This window comes from Diplotaxodon limnothrissa, linkage group LG8 (assembly GCF_057381915.1).
Source record: "Diplotaxodon limnothrissa isolate DT_005_m linkage group LG8, D_limnothrissa_male_GT1.1, whole genome shotgun sequence".
NCBI classification, from domain to species: Eukaryota; Metazoa; Chordata; class Actinopteri; order Cichliformes; family Cichlidae; genus Diplotaxodon; species Diplotaxodon limnothrissa.
Genome location: NC_140603.1, coordinates 8,635,411 through 8,656,952, shown reverse-complemented (window position 1 = coordinate 8,656,952; position 21,542 = coordinate 8,635,411). Strand labels below are relative to the sequence as shown.

The window sequence follows — 21,542 nt, the reverse complement described above, 5'->3', positions numbered from 1 at the left end:
TTTGCACTCTCTGGGCAAATGACTCAGTGACTCAAATGACTCAAAAAACGATTCACTTTGGTGAGTGACTCATTCAAACTCGATTCAGTAAAAAGAATCGAATTTACCATCACTACTCTGATCCAGTTTTCTAGGCATCACATTTTAGTCCTTCTCAAAACCCGAAACAAGCAGGAGTTGAAAATACAAATTTAAGTCATAAAGTCCTATAAGGGAAAATATGGATGTGGGGCATAGCCACATTACTTGTGTTGTATGTTAGTCATTAATAGTAGTAACCCAGTAAGGTTTATGTTGTATGCTTAATGCAAGAAGATGAGAGCAACAACAGCTCTCCCGTGACTTTAAATTTCTGTGTCAGTTTAGTAATAACTGGGATTACATTTGATTCACATCTTTCCCCAGCTTCAAATTTGACACACGACACTGGCTTCTGTGAGGCCCACTGATTGCGACAGACCAATCTGACAGGGTGAGTCAGTAGACCTTGTGTAAATTTCTATTTAACACTGACCCATATAACAAACTGTCATAATTACAAAAAACCCCCCCCCAAAACTCCTTATGCCACACCGGAACATCATCGCCATTTATTGGTATGACGCAGTGTTATATTCATCCCATTTTTGTGATTGAAACTGCTCTAGAAAAAGAAGCAGGATATTTCTTATTAGTAGTTCATGACCTTTTAGCTGTCTGGCTTCCTATTCTGAGACAGAATGTTAGATGATTTATATGAAACAATGGTGATCTCTGAAGCATACGATTCAATGAGACAGCAGTTGTCAGTTTGCTGTGAGTTAAATGTCTGAATAAATGAATGCTATATTTGAATAATCGCAGCATATTATATTCAGTCCATCTGTAAGTCTCGCTCGACATGCTGTTAGCTAAATCTCATTGGAAGTATTGTTTATGAATATGAATGTGCACAGTCTGTGTGAGCGATTCCATATGTGCTCTGTGTATGAAGCAGGCTGCAGATGTGCTAATCCTTCTTTGGCATAAGTTTGGACAACCCTGCGTCGTCCTAAAAGTTAGCGTTTCTTTTAAAAAAAGAATAAATTTAAATGTAAAAGAAAAACAACAACTTGCTCCTCAGCTCACAGTTGAGGAAGAAGTAAAAGTATTAGTACTTTGCTATAAAAATTGTAACATGAATAAGATGTAACTGACAGACTGCATGTGTATTATACAGTTTGCACACTGAAAATGAAACCTTCAGTCTGCAGGAATATTTAGGTCACACACTCATCTCTCTGGCTCTCATTGATTTTCATTGGCAGACACTGTTCCTGGATAGACCTCAGCCTGGGAAAATATGGGTTAATGAGTATTGATCTAGGAATAGGCTACTTAGCTAGTCCCTGAGTGATGTGGCTGCAATCGACGTCAAGATGTCAAGTCAACAAAGGCTGATTTTATTTTGAAATATGGGTTACTATAACAAATAAACTATATTACATTCAGGTTAGCAGCTTTGTGAAGCTCCTTCATAGTCAAGTTATACAAAGAGAACATTTCATAACTTGATTTTTTTGCTGACCACTGTTAAACAACAGAAAAAGAATGTGCTAACTAACAGGCATATGACTGAAAAAAGATTTGTAATGTGGTGATATTTGGTGGTCCCATACAAACACGAGAGTCTTACAAAGCCAGTGATGACTGTCAAAAAACCTTGGGTTGGACTCCTCTAAATAGAAATCTGAAATGGGATCCAGTACTCTACAGTACCTCCATCATGTCACAACAGATGTACGAGAGCAGTTTATTGTGGTGGTGACCTTTGAAGAACAGGTGTTCTAACAGGCTGTGAATGACGAAGCTATCATGTTTACTTTCAGCACATTGCTACCTTAGCTTAAGTATGTAGCATGATAATATTTGCTAATTAGCATTGTTTTGCTATCTGGCTTTAAATCAAGATTTCAAGTATTAACAAGAATATTAATATTAACATTTCATCCTATTTCATCCTGATGAAGGCAGACTGCTGGGACGTCTGTGGCATCGTGCTTGTGTGCACATGAACACTCCAGTTAGCAAACATGCTAAAATCTCTGCATTCAAGTGTGGTCACTACTGGGTAATGTATTACACATTACTAATTACTTACTTAATTACTCTCTGGAGAAAGTAAATTTACTCGTTACATTACTTTCTTGTCACTCTGTAAAATTACATGAAACCTACTGTCACACAATTACCAGTTAAATCTATAAACCAGAGGCTACAGTTCCAAACTCCAGTCTGTGGATGGACTCGGTAAACTAAGCTAAATCAGCTTAACTGATATCTTAGCATTATAACCTCTCAGCCAAATCAGGTCTCTGAAAACAAACAAACAAATGAACTAAAAAAACAATGGTAAACATGAGTTTTAACAATTCACAGCATATTTGAGCAACTCATAGAATTAAAAATACACTTTAGATGTCTGAGCAAAAATTTCGAGATGAGGAGAAAAAAGTGAATGTCAGAGTCTGTGTGTCTCTCTGGGTCCAATTTATACTATAATCTGACCTAAAATAGCCATTTAAAAAAAGCTTAGCACTGACCATCCACTTATATACTTCATAGCCTTATTACAGATCACCGGAGGACATCAAAATCAAGTACCATGTTGGGCTGGAATTCTGTAAAATACACCCAAGCAGTAATTGGTATAACCTTTGAAGAAATGAGGAGAACAGAAAACATTCTCCGGTCTCAGGTTAGCCGGTTGATGACGATATGTGGGTTTAAAGGAAAGATTCACAGAGGTTACAGCCTAAGCAAAAATCTAGTGAGTCAGACAGTCACACAATATCACCATTTTAATTGAACAGCACTTTAAAATAGTGCAATTATCTTACCTATGATTGACAGCTCATGTGGAGGTGGGAGATAACAGAAATGTTTATTTGGCACATTCTCCTCTCTACATAATAAGAAAGAGAAGCATTCTTAATGGGATATTGCACTTGCATGAGTATCATCTCTGATAAGTCTTTATCAGGTCATTTCTTTGAAGCAGATATGACGCATATGTAGATGAAAAATTTATTAAAGCAAATGAAAGTGACAAAGGTGTCACTTCACATCATAAATTCTTCAAGAATTTTATATCATGTGGAAATGGCTTTTAGTGGATCAACAATACCTTTAGAAATATAATACAGTGCTTCTGGACAGTATTCACAGTGCTTCATTTGTTCCACATTTTGTTATGTTACAGTCTTCTTCCAAAATGGATTACCGTATTTCCCGGACTACAAAGCGCACCTGAATATTAGCCGCACAAGCTAAAATCAGGGGAAAATCCTGTTTTGTACATACATTAGCCGCACCTGACTAAAAGCCGCAGGTGTTTCAATGTTGACTTATCATATGTAAGAGAATATGCACAAAGGGAATTGTCAGGAAAGAGATGGCTGTTTGGAGACACACCCCTTTTATTAATATTTTGAAAAACAAGTTATGGGTACATATTTGCACATGTAGTACATAACAGTAACCTACAGCACACCAGAAAAATAGATTCGGACTACCTTTTAGGCTCAGGTGCAGTGACACGGCTTTAACAAGAAGAAAAGTCAGTCATTCACCATCTTTCTCTTCTTCCTGCGCTCTAAAACCACCAAAGTCCTCTTCTCCAATGTCGGAAACGAACAGGCTCAGGATGGCTTCGTCATCCACTCTCCGCTTCTCTCCTTCGTTGTCACTTTCAAAACCAAAGAAATCCTCGTTGTCAGTGTCAGAGTCGAACACCCTCAGAAGGGCCGTGGCGGTGTCCTCCTCTCCATCATGCAGCAGTCCAGCCCTTCAAAATCCGTTGGTGATCGTGGATGTTTTCGCACTTTTCCACGCTGTCAGAATCCACCGGTGGAGTTGGGCATAACTTGCTTTTCGCAAGTTTATCGCCGCTCGTCATCCACGCCTCCCGCTGAATGCGTAGCGTTAATTTGAAGTTTGTTTTTCGCGCTACTTCGTACGGCACTACGTTGCCTGGCGGACGGACATGTGACTAACATACCACTCTTGAACCCCGATCCTTCCGCCAGGCAACGTAGTGCCGTACAACAGCGAAACAAACAAAACAAATCGTCTTACGATATGACAAAAATCATGGAAAATCCATAGAAAAGCCGCACCTGACTAAAAGCCGCAGGGTTCAAAGCTTGTGCAAAAAGTAGCGGCTTATAGCCCGACAATTACGGTAAATTCATTTTTCACCTTAAATTCTATGCCCAATACCCCATCACCAAAGTGAAAAAAGCTAGTATTGGTTTCCTTACAAATTTATCAAAAATAAAAAACAACAATATAACAAGTAGATAGCCATTGACAGTCTTTATAACATGACACTCAAAACTGAGCTCAAGTGCTTGATGTGCATGTGAGTCCGTCTGTGGCAAATTCAGTTGATTGGACATGATTTGAAAATGCTCAATTCAATTCAATTCAATTCAATTTTATTTATATAGCGCCAAATCACAACAAAAGTCGCCTCAAGGCGCTTCATAGATACAGAGAAAAACCCAACAATCATATGACCCCCTATGAGCAAGCACTTTGGCGACAGTGGGAAGGAAAAACTCCCTTTTAACAGGAAGAAACCTCCGGCAGAACCAGGCTCAGGGAGGGGCGGCCATCTGCTGCGACCGGTTGGGGTGAGAGAAGGAAGACAGGATAAAAGACATGCTGTGGAAGAGAGACAGAGGTTAATAACAGATATGATTCAATGCAGAGAGGTCTATTAATACATAGTGAGTGAGAAAGGTGACTGGAAAGGAAAAACTCAATGCATCATGGGAATCCCCCGGCAGCCTAAGTCTATTGCAGCATAACTAAGGGAGGATTCAGGATCACCTGGTCCAGCCCTAACTATATGCTTTAGCAAAAAAAGACTCGTCTATATAAGGTGCCATAGCTGACAGAGCATGTCAAAGTGCAAACCAAGCCATCAAATCCAAGGAATGGACTGTTGACCCCTGAAAGATTATATCGAGGCACAGGTGTGGGTAAGGGTATAGAAAACTTAATACAGCACTGAAGGTCCCCCAGTGGTCAAAGTGGCCTCTATCATCTGTAGAAGGAAGAAGTTTGGAATCATCAGAACTTTTCCCAAAGCTGGCTGCTCAGCCAATCTGAGTGATCAGGAGCCACAGGCAGAGATGTGACCAAGAACCTGATGGTCACTCTGACAAAGCTCCAGAATTGCTCTGTGTAGAGAGGACCACCTTTCAAAGGGACAACCATTTCTGCAGAACTCTACTGATCAGACAATGGCAAAGTGGCCAGATGGAAGCATTTCCTCAGTAAAAGGCACATGGAAGCTCACCTGGATTTTGCCAGAAGATACCTAAAGGGCTCCAAGACCATGAGAAACAAATTTCTCTGCTCTGATGAAACAAACATCTTTGGCCTGAATGCCAAGTGGCATGTCTGGAGGAAACCAGACACCACTCGTCACCTGTTCCTACAGTGAAGCATGGTGGTGGAAGTATCATGCTGTGGGGATGTTTTTAGGCAGTACAAACTGGGAGACTAGTCACAGCTGCAGGAAAGAGGAATTCAGCAATGTACAGAGACATCCTTGATGACAACCTGGCCCAGAGCACTCTGAACCACAAACCCTAAGCACACAGCCAAGATAACAAAGGAGTGGATTTGGGACCACTCTGCTGAAGACCCTTGAGTAATCCAGGCAGAGTCCAGAGTGGAAACCCAATTAAATATCTTGTGAGAAATCTAAAAATGGCTGCACACAAATGTTGCCCATCTAATCTAATGGAGCTTAAAGCAGTTCAAAGAAAAATGAGAGAAAATACCTAGAAACGGGTGCACCAAGCATCATACTCATAGAGGCTGTAATTGCTGCCAAAGGTGCTTCAAAAAACGATTGTTCAATTCTGTCAATACTTATTAATGTGTTATATTTTTGTTTTTATTTTTTTTATAAATTTGCAAGAATTTAAAGCAAAAGTATTTCACTTCATGGAGTATGGAGTGTGCAGAATTTTTAGGTGAAAATAAATGTAATCCATTGTGGAATAAGATTCTGTGATAGTGCTGTGAATACTGTCTGGATGCACTGTACATTATCACTGAGATAGAAAGATAAAACCATCAGCCATCTGCGTATTTTATCTCCCTTTCTTTATCTTCACATTGTAACTTGATAAATCAGCTGCAATAACCCTTTCCAACACTATTTGAGTAGTCTGAGGAATACAAGCATAGATCTAGGCTGTTCCATTGTATTGATTTATGCTGGATAGTCTTCTGTACTGAGTGCCCCACTTGTTGAATGCTGCTCAGCACCCTAATTTTTAGATGAAAGTCTGTATGTCTGATCGAGCCATTTGTTGAACCACCTGCACTCTCTGTTCACATTTATTGATCTTTCTTTTTGTCAAACAGTGGATGATTCACAAGTTATTGCCAATAGATTCCGTTCTTTCTTTCTAAGCCTCATTTTTATATTCTTCACCAATGCTTCAATGCTCAGTTTAGCACCGCAGCAATTTCCTAATGTTGTAAACCTCAACATCTGGCAATAAACCCATTCTGATTCTGATTCTGATTCTGATTATGTCTCATATTTTAAAAACAAAAAAACCCCAACTCCCTCTTATTCTGAATGGCATGAACTATGATTGAAATGACACACAGTGGTAGCTAACAACTGGTTGGAAAAAATGTCTTTTGTCCAAACTGCAGGAGGTTGCAGGCTGTCCTGGGATGAAATGGGTCACAAAGAAAGTGCAAACTGACAATGTCCTGATCGCTGTGGTTGCTAACAGATTGCCAGTTACCTGTAGTCTACATGGAAGTTGCCGAAAGGTCTACGAGCGCTCACTATCTTACCACGGAGCAGAAAATGGAAATGGAAACCATTTGCTTTCCAAGTAAAACTTGTGCTTCACTACTGAAGCCAACTTATTTCAAAAAGTGTTACATTTACTTTTGTGTCACAGTCTTCACAGTTTCACAACTACCTGATCAAAAGCTCGCAAGTATTTGCAGACAAGCCAGTGTTTTCCAAAGAAACTATGTGCAATCACGGCGATCTGCTAGCAAGCAAACCAATCACGAGAAGGTTTTTGGTGCGACCCCATACACCTTTTTGTAACCAATATCACCTGGCGACAGGCAACAATCTCCAGTAAACACTCTCAAGCGATCAGTGAATAATTATTTAATAATTATCATCAACTCAGCCACAAAGTAAAGCTACAGATCGGGGTCGCACAGTGCTGAGGCAGATAATGTGGAAAAGTTGCTAATGCTCTCCAGACTCAGACCTTTGCTGATATTACCTTCAACAGAAACACTGTGGGATGGGAGCTTCATGACCTTGGTTTCCATAGACTAGCAGCTCCTGTAGGTCTAGTCTGTTAGTGGCCTGGTATTTTTGTCCATATAGGGTATATATATTTGAGGGCTTATTGACAAACAGGTGGGCAGCACATATGAAAGTACTTAACAACAGGTGAAAACAATATGGAGAATCTGAGAAAGACAAAGAGAGGAAGCAAAACTATCAGGGCACAAAATACATCAGATATTCTAAGTAAAACAATAAATAACCAAAACAGACTGACACAGACATGGTTAACAATGTCAAGAGGACCAATGTGACAACAAAACACAAGGAGGCACAGGCAGACAAACTGCTACTAAAAATAGTCAAGGTGTTAAACAGAACACAAGAGATCACAAAACGTTAAATGGTAGAATAACCATTAGAATCAATATCATAAGAACTAAAACTTCCAATATACTAGAATATGAAACAAGAAATCAATTCAACAAGTACCAGACTAATATGACAAAACTAAAAACTATTAACCAAAGATCAAAAATATAATGAAGACAAAACGAGAAAACAAACGTAGGAGCAGTGAAACTGCTTCACGCTGCATTTCAGAGATTTATGATTACACACTGCCTCTGCTGGGACACTCTCCACATACACACCAAAGTAGGCACCACAGCTGTATAAAGCAACAGGCTAGTGCACAGTTGTGTGATTTTGCCAGAAGCAGAGAGTGACCTTCTGAAAGTCAGTGTTGTTGTTCTCTCTTAGTAAGAAATAATAATCCATCTCACAAGCATAACACATGACTGCAGTCAATGATGCAGCTAAAGAGCAGCATTCACCACACTTTTTAATCAGCTGGATTTTACAATTGTAATAAAACAAATTATATTTACTTAGTTCTTATAAAATGTGAGGAAAAAGAGGGAGTCACAGAGGGGTACTATCTGATATTCAGTGCTCTTTAAGCAGCTGGTGTTCTGTGTATGGTGAACTAATGTGGTCTAAGTCGTGACAGATGATGATGATGATGATACAGACTGCAACTCCAACGCTATGCCATCAGAATGTAACAACTTTTGAAAATTGTTCTTCCAAGTCATGAGGGCAATCAGGACACCAACCCCCTACCAAATAATTAAAACTTATAAACATTAGTAACTTTTTTACTAAATACACTGTAGCTGCACTTTAGCTGTTTTTGGAAAAACCCATGCCATGACCGCATAAATGTAATTACATGTGTTGTGAACACAGCCCACACAGATACAAATGCTGGCAATGGAGTAAGAAAGTAGCGTGGACTTGTAGGTTCTAAATACAGTCATCACGCATGTCTAAATTAAGCTGAACTGTATGATTAGAAATGTAAAAATTCAACTGCATTTCACTTGAAAATCAAATTTCTGTTACTGTAACATTCCATTGCAAACCTCTGGTACCAGTGCTGTAGCAGCATCATCATTGCACACAGTCACGGTCATAAACCTGAAGGAAAATACGAGGGCAATCCCAAAAGTAAGGTCTCCTATCATTTTAGAAATACAAACAACCATTTATTTTCCATAATATTGACATCATTTTAAGGCTTGAAGACTTATTTATTTTTCTAAATAATCGCCATTTCGGTTGACGCATTTTTGTAGACACTGTAGCAGTTTTACAATACCTTTGTCATATCCGCTCGCCGCCAAAGTTAGCAGATCATTCTCTAGGGCTTATTACTACAAATGATCCCTTCACATGAAAACAAAAATAACTTATTTTGGATGAGAAGTCTTGAAGAACATGACTGCTAAAGATAGCTTCCTGCTGACCATCGACAGGCAATGTGATATTGGGTATTCTGAACAGAACAGAGCAGGCTGAGGCAGAGCATGCTATGATATTTCGGCATATATAATAAAGTTGCATCAAAGATAGAGTTAAAGCAACTGTATGAACACAAGTGAGAGAGATATAGAGAAAAGAGGTGGGAGTGAGACGAGAGCTGAGAATAGAGGATAGAGTGCAAATTAAATCCAAAGCAAAGAGAAAATGGGGCTAAAATTTGTCATAACAGAAAATGGAGTGAAGATGAGGCAACACTCGGAATGGAGTCCGTATAGCTCCATGAGAGGAAGAATGGGAGGCTAATAGCTTTTCGGCAGCTGGGTCTTCAATAAGAGAGTGCCTGCCTAGCAACTGCACACGCTGAGCTCGTAGCAGCAGCCTGGTCACAGTTGTCATAGAAACAAGCACACGTAAAAGTTTTTACTGTATTTACAAAGAGCAGTTTGCAACTTGAGAAACATTTAAAATTTTTAGGTTCCAGGTTATTATCTGCTCTCGCTTTATTTAGAACGACTTTTGACGTACATCAGGGGACTCATTTATTAACACGCTACAAACTCCTCTGGTTATATTTGAAACAAAGATATTGCTAACTTATTAAGCAAAATCTCTTCCTTTCTCCATCTTGTGCTAATCACTTCCATAAAAGTGACCTCTACTGTCACACACAGAGTCTCCAACACACACACACACACACACACACACACACACACACACACACACTTACATGAGTGCCAAGCCGAGGTAGTTAGCTGTGCTGCCCCAGTACATTGGGTTCTCTGTGATGTTGAAAGGAAAGCCTGTTACCTTCTCATCCATCAGAATGCCAAAGTAGTCACCTGGAAAATACATAAAAGGACAAAACCTGTGTTTCATAACTTCAGTCTGACAGTTTCTTTTTCTTTTCAGTGATTCAGGAAACTGGAGTGCATCCCAGTAGCACTTGGCAAGAAGCAGAAAACATTTCTAAACTGTCCAAATTTCAGTTCTACATCATCTTATCAACTAGTCCCTAGTAGACATGGATTCAGTCAGCAAAGCCCTTTGGACTTGCACAGCGCTACCATGGTTTCTGCTATGCCATCAACTGATGTCTTGTTTTCACAATCCTACCAGACAGATTTTGGACCTGCTTATCAAGTCTACGATGATTTTTGACATGTACCTGACAAAACAACACAACACTAAAGTCAGACTGAGGATACACTGCCGGGAACATGACACAGCTGTGTTAATGCTGCAGTGTCTGGGTGCTGTGCGTCACCTGGCTGTTACTGGTGTCAACAATACAACTCTATGGGCATGACTTCATGTGTAATCTTTGGACTTTGTTTCATAGCAAAGTGTATGGCAGCATAGTGCCTTAGTCAGAGATGAGACCCACTGATGGGCACTCAGTGATTTTGTTTTTCTTCTTCCCTCCTAGTACACTAGTGCCTAAAAGCTGGCCTCACAAAGATGTGTTACTGCAAATGGGACTATTTTCTGGTTGGCGCCACTGCTTTGTATTTACTGGTGCAACATATATATATATATATATATATATATATATATATATATATATATATATATATATATATATATATATATATATATATATATATATATATATATTTTAGGGGTGCAACGATATTCGTATCGATATTGAACCGTTCGATACAGTGCTTTCGGTTCGGTACGCATATGTATCGAACAATACAACATTTGCAATTTATTTTATCAACTTTCCTTCCGACGATGCTGTCTGTGTTGAGCGCTCAGTGAATCTGCGTTCGACTACTCCGCATAGGCTGCACTGTCGAGCGCAGATCCACTGAGCGCTCAACACAGACAGCACAGTCAGAAGGAAGAGCGCAGGGCAAGCTAGCAAGACACATGGACCTCCCCCACCCTCATTCAGATCTGGCGTTTGGAATTATTTTGGTTTTCATGTGACGTATGACCCTGAAGGTAAGCGAGTCATGGACTAAAGTAAAACAGTATGTTGGATGTGCCATGCAATGCTCAATTACATGGGTGGGAACTAGTGTGTTAGCGCAGTTAGCTCGTTAACGTGTTGGCTGTCTAGCCCCACACACGGGGCGATCGGCGGTAGCTCGTTAACGGAGATTTGCCGTGTTGTGGCGTTAAGGTCATTTCAACGAGATTAACCTGAAAGCACTAGTGGGAACACAACGAATATGACTGCACATTTACGCCGACATCATCCTAGTGCAAAGACCAAAACAACAAGCATGCTACTAACTTTAGCCGAGTCATTTAGACAGCTGTTAGCACATGATTCTCCTTATGCTGCTGAGAATATAGCCCAGAAGAAGCGGATAGTATAGCTTTTATTTTGGAAAGAGACATTTCTCTGTAATAAACTCTCTTTTCCAAAGATGAGTGATTCCTCAATATCGCTAGCCCGACGTCCTGGAGCTAGCGATTTTTTTCAGTCGGGCTACCAAAATCTATCTCTGCCCTGCCCGTCGGGCTATTGTAGGAAGGAAAAATATATGTCAATGCTTTTGCATTCTTTCAGAAATGTAGCTGGGTAATTATGTCATTGGCATCTGTGAGCCACTGTCAATATATGACATATTGAAATCGCGTTTGAATTTGCGCTTGTTTTTTTGCTTTCACTTTGCAATCGTGCGAACTGTGTATAGAGAGCGACAGCACTGATCTGTGAGTGATGATAATTTGCGCACCAATTCCTCTGACATCGTCTTATTAATCGTTAGCTTACTATGCAAACATGACAAGTGAAATCTCCCACAGCAAGCTTAAACATGTGAGAGGTTGATTGCGCAGAGAATCGCTGAGCTTATGTGAGTGCGTGTGTAAAAGCAGCAGGATATATATATTTTAGTTCTGCTGAGCCAAATAAGACAGGTCAGGGTGAAGAAGTGACAGCCAAAGAAAAGCTTACCACAAAACGGAGAAGTTATGACAAATCAGACTATAAGGCAAAAAGAAAGTGCAGCTTTATGGTTTCATGGACAAAATAATTTCTGTGGCTGCAATATGACGAACTATATAACCAGGGCTGCACATAAGTGGTCCGCAGGTGCGCATTCGCTGTCAAAATAAAAAACACGCACAAGGGTTAGGGTTAAATTTAAAAACTGTACTTTTGAGTTAAAATATAAATTTATAATTTTAATAAATGAAAAATTAAAAATGCATGAACATTTTTTTTGTATCGAAAAAATATCGAACCGTGACACCAAAGTATCGAACCGAACCGAACCGTGAATTTTGTGTATCGTTGCACCCCTAATATATATATATATATATATTAGGGGTGCAACGATATTCATATCGATATTGAACCGTTCGATACAGTGCTTTCGGTTCGGTACGCATATGTATCGAACAATACAACATTTGTAATTTATTTTATCAACTTTCCTTCTGACGATGCTGTCTGTGTTGAGCGCTCAGTGAATCTGCGTTCGACTACTCCGCCTAGGCTGCACTGTCGAGCGCAGATCCACTGAGCGCTCAACACAGACAGCATCGTCAGAAGGAAGAGCGCAGGGCAAGCTAGCGAGACAGAAGTTAAGCTCTCCTTGCAACATGGCAAATTGAACCTCCCCCACCCTCATTCACATCTAGTGTTTGGAACTATTTTGGTTTTCATGTGACGTATGACCCTGAAGGTAAGCGCTTCATGGACTAAAGTAAAACAGTATGTTGGATGTGCCACGCAATGCTCAATTACATGGGTGGGAGCTAGTGTGTTAGCGCAGTTAGCTCGTTAACGTGTTGGCCGTCCAGCCCCATGCACGGGGCGATCCGCGGTAGCTCGTTAACGGAGATTTGCCGTGTTGTGGCGTTAACGTCATTTCAACGAGATTTACACTGACAGCACTAGCGGGAACACAACGAATATGACTGCACATTTACGCGGACATCATCCTAGTGCAAAAACAAGTGGAAGCAGACAAAAACAACAAGCACGCATGCTACAAACTTTAGCCGAGTCATTTAGACAGCTGTTAGCACATGATTCTCCTTATGGGGACCTGATATGTTTAATATGCTGCTGAGAATATAGCCCAGAAGAAGCGTATAGTATAGCTTTTATTTTGGAAAGAGCCATTTCTCTGTAATAAACTCTCTTTTTCCAACGATGAGTGATTTCTCGATCAGATAGATTTATTTTATTTATTTTGTTGTTTCAGCAACATTAAATTTAAAAACTGTACTTTTGAGTTAAAATATATATTATCATTTTAATAAATGACAAATTAAAAAGGCATGAACATTTTTTTGTATCGAAAAAATATCGAACTGTGACACCAAAGTATCGAACCAAACCGTAAATTTTGTGTATCGTTGCACCCTTAATATATATGTATATATGTACATTTAAGAGTGGCTATCAAACTTAGAACTTGTAATACTATTATATTGTACACAGTATTGTAAATATGGCAACATATATTGTTTGTACTTTATGCAAGTATTAGGAAAATATCCTGTCAAGTCTGTTTCTAACAAAAATCTGACAGCTAGTGTAACATGTCATCCTTATGTTGAGTTAGATGTTAATTTTCTGTGAGACCACTTTACCAGTAAAGACACTCTGGAGCCTTTTCACACAGGGCTCACGCTGGCTGTCCACGAGAATTAGCCATCCCACTTTGTTGCCCTTTGTCATAAATGCAGATGCTGAATAAAAGGAGTTGTTGCTATAAAATTGACCCGATCCTGTTTGTTCATTTAAAGAAACTGAGAAGACATTACACAGAGAAACCTGTCCCTATCCCGGAGTGGGCACTCTGCCTATTCTGAGAGACATGGCCTCAGACTTTGTGTCCTTTACAAGCTAGAAGTCATTGTCAACCAAATCTGACACCTACCGCCCCTCAGCTTGAAGTCCAAGACTTATTGCTTAAAATGTGAATCAAGATCTCACTACATTTGTACTGCATAGCTCCAACAACAGGCCCAATACATCTTATTCACAAAGGCATTTGTGAATAAGACTGTATAAAGAAGACTGTTGAATGCCCTCTCCAGGTCCTCAAGACACATCTAGGCTGGTTGAGTAAACTCCCTCGCACGCTTAAATCTCATAAGAGGATAAGAAGCTGGTTTAGTGTTTCATGACCAGGAGAAACTGAAAATCACTTAGACCTCAGAGGTTTAAATGTCAAAGCCATTTTGACATGTCTTTCTGATACTTTTGCCATAAAATAGAGGTGTCTGTTAAACAAATGCATGTCTGCGAGTAAAATGTTAGTGAGAGCAGCTAAACTAGGTCACCACTCAAAGTAACGTTAGCCCTTTAAGGTCTACTACGTAAGAAGTACTGCACACACATGAACTTTTTCTGACCCATTTTGGGAATTAAATGTAACAGGGCATGAAAATTCTAATATTTCCCTTATACCCTCCTCATACACCCACACACACAAATATTTACACATACACTTACATGCAGACTCCAGTAGGTAACACTGACCTGCTGAATTGTGTCCAAGTGTCCAAGTTATATAACGATTTTCATAATGTATGCTCATTTAAACGCCACAGGTAGAGTTGGATAAAAAAAAAAATTATATAAATTTGATTATATAAACAAATTTCTTGGTTTTGAATAGAAAACCAGCTGTAACTGGCTGACGGAACAATATGCTAACCTCAATTTTTGACTTTCAAAGTGACTACTGTTAACCCGTTTAGATTTAAGAGCTCCTGCGTCACTGTCGTTTCAATACGGTTATGAAATTAGGAAATTTGGATTTGGTGGACAAGCAGCTGCAATAACTGTGGTAGTCTAGAGGTTAAAGATGTGGGTCTGTGATCAGAATCAACAGGTTAACACCGAGCGTAATTTGATTTTGTTTGGATCTTTGTTTCTAACCTTGTGCCATCAATTTGAATCATCAGGTCACCGTGACTCAAGGGGATTAATATAGAGCATATAAGACATTGAAACACAACATACACCCACAGGCTATGTCCTTCAGTATGTGTTTGTTTATGTGGGTGGAAGGGCAAAGGGAACATGGTGGAACATAGAGATCATACCGACACAATTAAAATCATCTCAAGAGTGAAACACATATATGTAAACTTACACAGACAGAAATTTTCAAATTAATTCAGATTAATCAGTTGGGAAACAGTTGGGAGGAATACAAAGATCTTTATTATTTGATTAACATTTAAAACTCCTCATAGTTTTTGCCCTGTATATCTCATGCTGCAGTCACACTAGACAAATGGTGGTTTGAGACCACTCCGTGACCAAAATTATTGAGACAGTGTGCAATGAACCTGCAATCTTGTTGCCTTGGAAATGGTTGATTAAAAGATGGGAACTAGGTCTGAGACTACTTGCAGTCAGCTGCTGTCTTCAAAGTATTCTACCAACCAAAGCAAGGAGGTTTTTGCCAACCAGTTGCAAACCACATGTTTTTCACTAATGACAGGTGGTTGTCAGGGTGTCACTGACTGGACTGTAGACCTGTGTGCAATCATTTGATTTTCCCAGCAAGTGCCATCAATTACCATTACCCACTCAGAATTGGTCAGGGCGTATACATTTTACCCTCATGCCCCAGTGGTTGTCAGATGGATGCAGACTTGTTTGTAGGCCTCTGTGTCTGGGGCCTTATTTATCTGATTCTACATTGTCATCGTAATTATCACACATGCAAAATGGTGGACAAGTTAGCATCATGTGGGTAGTGGCTGTAAAGCCTCAATAGGAACAGAACCAGCATACAGTTAGTTTGTGCTGATGAATGCAACTTGTGTAAAATGGGCCCCCAAATCGACTGAGGTTGACTGCAAAATGTTGTCAATCTGTCGGCACTTATGAAGTAGACAGCAATTATTTGAAAACCTTCACCTCTCTGTTTGACAGTGCTTACAAAGCAAATGGAAAGTGGTCATTCAAAGTTTGAGGATGTTGCAAGCATAACCTCCTGGTGAACCGTTGGTCACTGCAACTAACCTGCAACTAGTCTCTGAACGCGAAAAACATCAAGGCAATCATAGAGTAGCCACCACATTTTCCTTGTCACTCTTGTCTTGCACTTCGATTTTTTGTAATCATCGAGTATAAATTGCGAATATTAAGCTGTCTGCATGTAATCCCCCCTTCCCACCCGGAAAAGTTTCTACCTGGCGCACTGCGCTGAGCATGTGTGTTGATTTCACAAGGAGGATGCAGAACAAATTGCAGAAATTTGCAAAACATGCCGTAAAACTATTGCTGCTAAGGGTAGCAATACCACATATTTATTCCACCAGCTGAAAGGTCATCCACTGCCATAATAACACTGTTTAAAATTCTGCATGTCAACGTCTCCCCACACACCAAAGAAAATGTTAAATAAACCAGTAGTGACTCCTATGACTGGTCAGTAGCTTTTGTTTTTTGTTTTTTTAATTGTCACCATCTACACTTTTGTTTCTGTAATTTGAGGTCATCACATTTTTTTATTTTACAATTTTTATACATTATAAACACAAAAAGCACCTTTTTAATTTTTAGTTGTTTTATTTTATCTCATTAATTCTTGCTTGATGTCCTATTTTGTTGCTGCGATCTTTTGTTTTCTAAAGGTCTAGTGTTGACCACAGAAAGAGACTTACTGTGACGCTATTGTCATTTGTCGAAAACTTCTCAGTTTTGTGCAACCGATCGTAAAAAAAAATGGTTAAAACATTTCAGTTCATTCAGATTTTTTGTATTCAAAGTAGAAAAAAAATTGAATGTTCGATTAAACATACAATTTAAAAAGAGTTTTCACAGCTCTCTATGCAGTCTTGTGAAAAATGAATTACATCCCATGATTCAAGAGCTTCAAGTAATTGTTTCTCTTTATGACTTTATCAGTCTATGACATGGTTACGGAGGAACAGATAAATATTCTATTCAATTCACTTTATTGTTACTAGACAAGCAGACAGGCAGTACAATGAAAGTGCAGAGAACACAGTAACACGCAAGATGAGATAAAATTGTTAAATTTAGGGAAAAGAAAAACATTTCTACACGTCACCAAACTGCCAAAACCTCTGATTTTATAGACATTTTGGCATATCATCAATCAATTTTCCCTACTAATTAATTGCATTTGATTAACTGGTTATCAACAGGGAGTTTACACTTATTATTATTTATTCATGTGCATTTGATTAGTAATGCCTGGCTGCTACTTACCCCCTATCCTATGGAAGGAGCCAGCATGTCCATAGTTTTTCAGAGGACTGTATGCACAAACATCAAATGTAACAGCAGCCAGACATGTGGCTTTTACTACTGCTTTTAATTTGAAGGTATACTGAAAGTTGAATTGTTCCTGTTTTATAACTGCAAAATTTATTGTTCCAAATGGTTGGAGAGTGAAACCTGCAAACAGCGTTTTGCGACCGGCTTGTCCACTCCGAATACAAAGTAGACTCCTGTTATCACACATGCACATTCCTGGCACGTCCTGCTGTTCCTCCTGCCTCCCTTCTGTTGTCACAGATAGTGATTAGTTTGAAGCGGAGTGATGGACTGAGGGCATTTCAGTGCACCGATGGACAAATATGCTGAAGAAGCTCAGACAATCTGCCTGGTTCTTGAAGATGACTCATTTAGTCGACTGACCTAAAAAAACAGAAGCTGCATGCCAAATGGTCCTGGCAATCTTGAGCTCATGTTCATTTGAAACAATGCCTGCATGTGTTCAGGAGTACATTGAACAAAAGAAAAGGTGTTTGTCTCAGAAGGAAACAAGAAGATATTGGGACACGCCATATCATGATTATGAAAATGACTATATTCAGAGAAATATGTTGGGGCGCATGAATTGTTCAAATGTGTCAGAGTTCATGTGTCTTTACTTATGTAGAGACATGAACTACATGTCCTCTTTTGCATTTTCCTGTGTCTCATGTGATCCCTTAATGTTACTAAAGGCTGTTTTATTGTAGCTTTCATGTACAAGAGCACAATGTGGTGCTTTGTTTGCTCATAGTTTGTAAAGTTTATAGTTTTATAGTTTGTAAAAAAATATGATTTTATTATAATTAATGCAGTTAAGTGAACACAAAACAAGTGTTTAAGGCCATGCTTGGGGTTTTGTAATGCTTAACCCTGAGCAAAATTATAATTTATGGTAAATGCTAACATCTACATGCTATTGTAGCCACAATCTCACTGATGCTGCAAACCGGTTCTGAGAAAGGTGAGGTGCCATCTCTGTTTTGAGCACACTGACTGGGACATGTTCAGGGAGGCTGCAACAAATGGCAACCGCACCAACTTGGAGGAGTAAACATCATCTATGATCAGTTACATCAGCAAGTGCATCAATGATGTCACTGTGTCCAAGACTATCACAATACGCTCCAACCAGAAACTGTGGATGACTGCAGAGGTGTGTGAGCTGCTAAAGACTTGAGAGTCCGCCTTCAGAGCAGGCGAAAAGGCAGCCCTCAGAACAGCGAGGGCCAAACTGCATTCAACACAATCATTCCTGAGCAACTGGATCCCAGACATTCTGACGGAGAGACATCAGTCAGTCCGGATCGGTAATAGCATCTCCAACAGCACCACACTGAGCACTGGAGCCCCTCAGGGCTGTGTGCTCAGCCCACTGCTGTTCACTCTGCTGACTGTGCAGCAATGCACAGTTCGAACCACATCATCAAGTTTGCCGATGACACGGCTGTGGTGTGTCTCATCAGCAAGAGCGATGAGTCAGCATACAGACGGGAGGTGCAACAGCTAATGCTTGGTGTAGAGTCAACAACCTGCCTCTGAACACGGACAAAACAAAAGAGATAATTTTGACTTCAGGAGAGCACGGAGAGATCACTGTCCACCTAACATCAATGGATCCTCTGTGGAGGTCGTCAAGAGCACCAGATTCCTTGGCGTTGACTTGACGGAGAACCTTTCCTGGTCCCTCAGCACCTGCTCCTTAACTAAGAAGGCCCAACAGTGTCTCTACGTCCTTCCTTGCACTTGTACTATGTAGTCATGTGTTGATTGTCTGTTATATGTAGCACCATGGTCTTGGAGGAACGCTGTCTCGTGTCACTGTGTACTGTATCACTGCACATGCACAATAAAGCCACCTGGCTTGATTTGATAAAATTCTGATCGTTAGCATCTGAAGGTTGGGTTAGTGTGTTAACAGCCTGCAAGAATCTATTCAGTACCTGTTAAAGAATTGTATTAAAAACTACATATGTAAACCATTTAGTGTCACAAGAGGAATCACCACAACATGGGATTCACCCTCTGGGAACAATGGCAATCAAGCGTCTGCTGATATATGCCAGTCTGGATAGATGCTTACAGTTTAAATCTTTGTTCTTCAGTGATGTGTACAGTATTCTTTAATAGGAAGTTATATTTAGACTAAAATTATTTTGTGTCCATTTAATATCTGACACTGTGTCTGGGACTCACCTAGGAAGGTTCCGGTGAATCCCAGAGCGAGGAAGCTGCTCACTACGAGAAGGGTACCAAACACCATAAGACCTATCCCAGCGTAGAAAACCTCCGTCCTCTCCATCACCTCCCACCTGGCCTGGGCCTTCATTGCCACTGTCATACTACAGGAAAAAAAAAAGAAATCACAAGTGACCATGTCCCATTATGGTGAATATAGTGGTTATATACACAGTACAGCAAAAGCAGAAAAGTAGAGCAATTGCTTTATTTAAGGCCTGTATAATACTAAATGGTAAATGGTAAATGGCCTGCATTTGTATAGCGCTTTACTCAGTCCCTAAGGACCCCAAAGCGCTTTACACTACATTCAGTCATCCACCCATTCACACACACATTCACACACTGGTGACGGCAAGCTACATTGTAGCCACAGCTGCCCTGGGGCGCACTGACAGAGGCGAGGCTGCCGGACACTGGCGCCACCGGGCCCTCTGACCACCACCAGTAGGCAAACACGGGGTTAGTATCTTGCCCAAGGATATTTGGCATGCAGCCAGGAGGCAGCCTGGGATCGAACCACCGACCTTCTGGTTAGTGACTGACCTGCTCTGCCACCTGAGCTACAGCCACTACCATAATATCCTAAACTTACATCCTGAATATACAGTGGTACTATACTGTATGAAACAACAGGGAGATTAGCATGCTGCTGCAATTGCAAAACAGAAAAGTTTTGGAGTGGAAAGGTTTGAAGCTTATCTCCTAACAATGCACCACTTCAAGAACACAGACACAGCCAGTACAATAAAGGCCAGCGTAAGGGCAGCACAAATTGGAGGGTTGGAAGCATGCAGTTGTAACACAGGTGCAGCTGTCACCTGTAATGTCACAAAAATAGAGTATAAGGACAGGTTTAGATACAGCTGCCACCCCCCCACTTGTCGTGACTTTGTTCATAACAAATTTGTTGTTATCTTATACAACAAGTGTGTAACATCCATGCAGCACACATCATACTGGATGTGGCATGCTGTGTGATGCTCCAGGTATTGTAACTGAACACATAATAATGGAGAACTAATGTCTTGCAGCATTTTTTCATGCTAAAAAATAAGATTTTGCTCTTGTACATAACATTAGCATATCTGGCTTCAAATTTAGTAGCACATGTAAAGTACCTTAGCCATACAGCAGCTTAGTAAGCTGCTGAAGTGGTTAGAATCTGTTTCCTCTTTCCACTCTTTTCTATCTCCAGTGGCCCAGCCTTAATCTGCATCTGTCCGAACAATCTAACGGTTCAAAGCTGTTGTCATCAGGTGTTTTCTCGAGTGGAAACTAGGTTTCTCAGAATTATACTGTAAAGCTTTGACCTGACTTTATAAGATAGCCTGACAGTACAACGGTGGCTAGATAGTGGTTTCAAACCCAGGATCCAGTGAGGCAAAAGTGCTGACCAACACGCCATCATGCTGTCCTTACTCTGATATCTTTGAACAGAAATACATCCAGAACAAGAGTAATCCATTAAAGGTCTATGATTTGCAAACTGTTCTACCTAATTATCTCTAATAATACTTGAAAACACATTTTCATTTTGCTTCTTAATGTCCCCAAAATAAATTTGATCATTTATCGAGCTAGTCACCAACTGCAGGACTGGCAGATGATGTGAGGGTTGTGTGTCGGGCAAGTGTGCTCGTTGAAAAAAAAAATTATTTTGCATTTTGTGCTTTCATACAATGTTTGAATGAAGAGTTTCTAAAAGGATGAAAGGGTCTCTAAAAGATGCTCCACTGGGTTTTTGTGTTGCCTTTATGAAAAGATGATACTAGCAGAGTTCTGACTACGAATGCAATTATCGATTTCAATTGTAAAGCATTCACAGTGAGACTTTGTCCACAGACCATTACCACTTTAAGTGCCACCTGAATAACTGTTCAGACACTGCTTGCTCTATGATTTATTAGAAGCACAACTTCCATAAACATATGTGGACAA

The 21,542-nt window shown here is 40.0% G+C and overlaps 1 protein-coding gene across 1 annotated transcript in view; it reads right to left on the bottom strand.

The window, feature by feature from the left end:
* Window positions 1-21,542, bottom strand: part of pemt (phosphatidylethanolamine N-methyltransferase) — a 75,392-nt gene that overhangs the window by 13,030 nt on the left and 40,820 nt on the right. The window contains exons 4-5 of the mRNA XM_085361215.1: window positions 19,560-19,705; window positions 9,870-9,981 (exon numbers count right to left, since the gene is read on the bottom strand). Of these exons, the coding sequence (XP_085217341.1) occupies window positions 9,870-9,981; window positions 19,560-19,705 (258 nt within the window). The remainder of the gene's footprint in view (window positions 1-9,869; window positions 9,982-19,559; window positions 19,706-21,542) is intronic.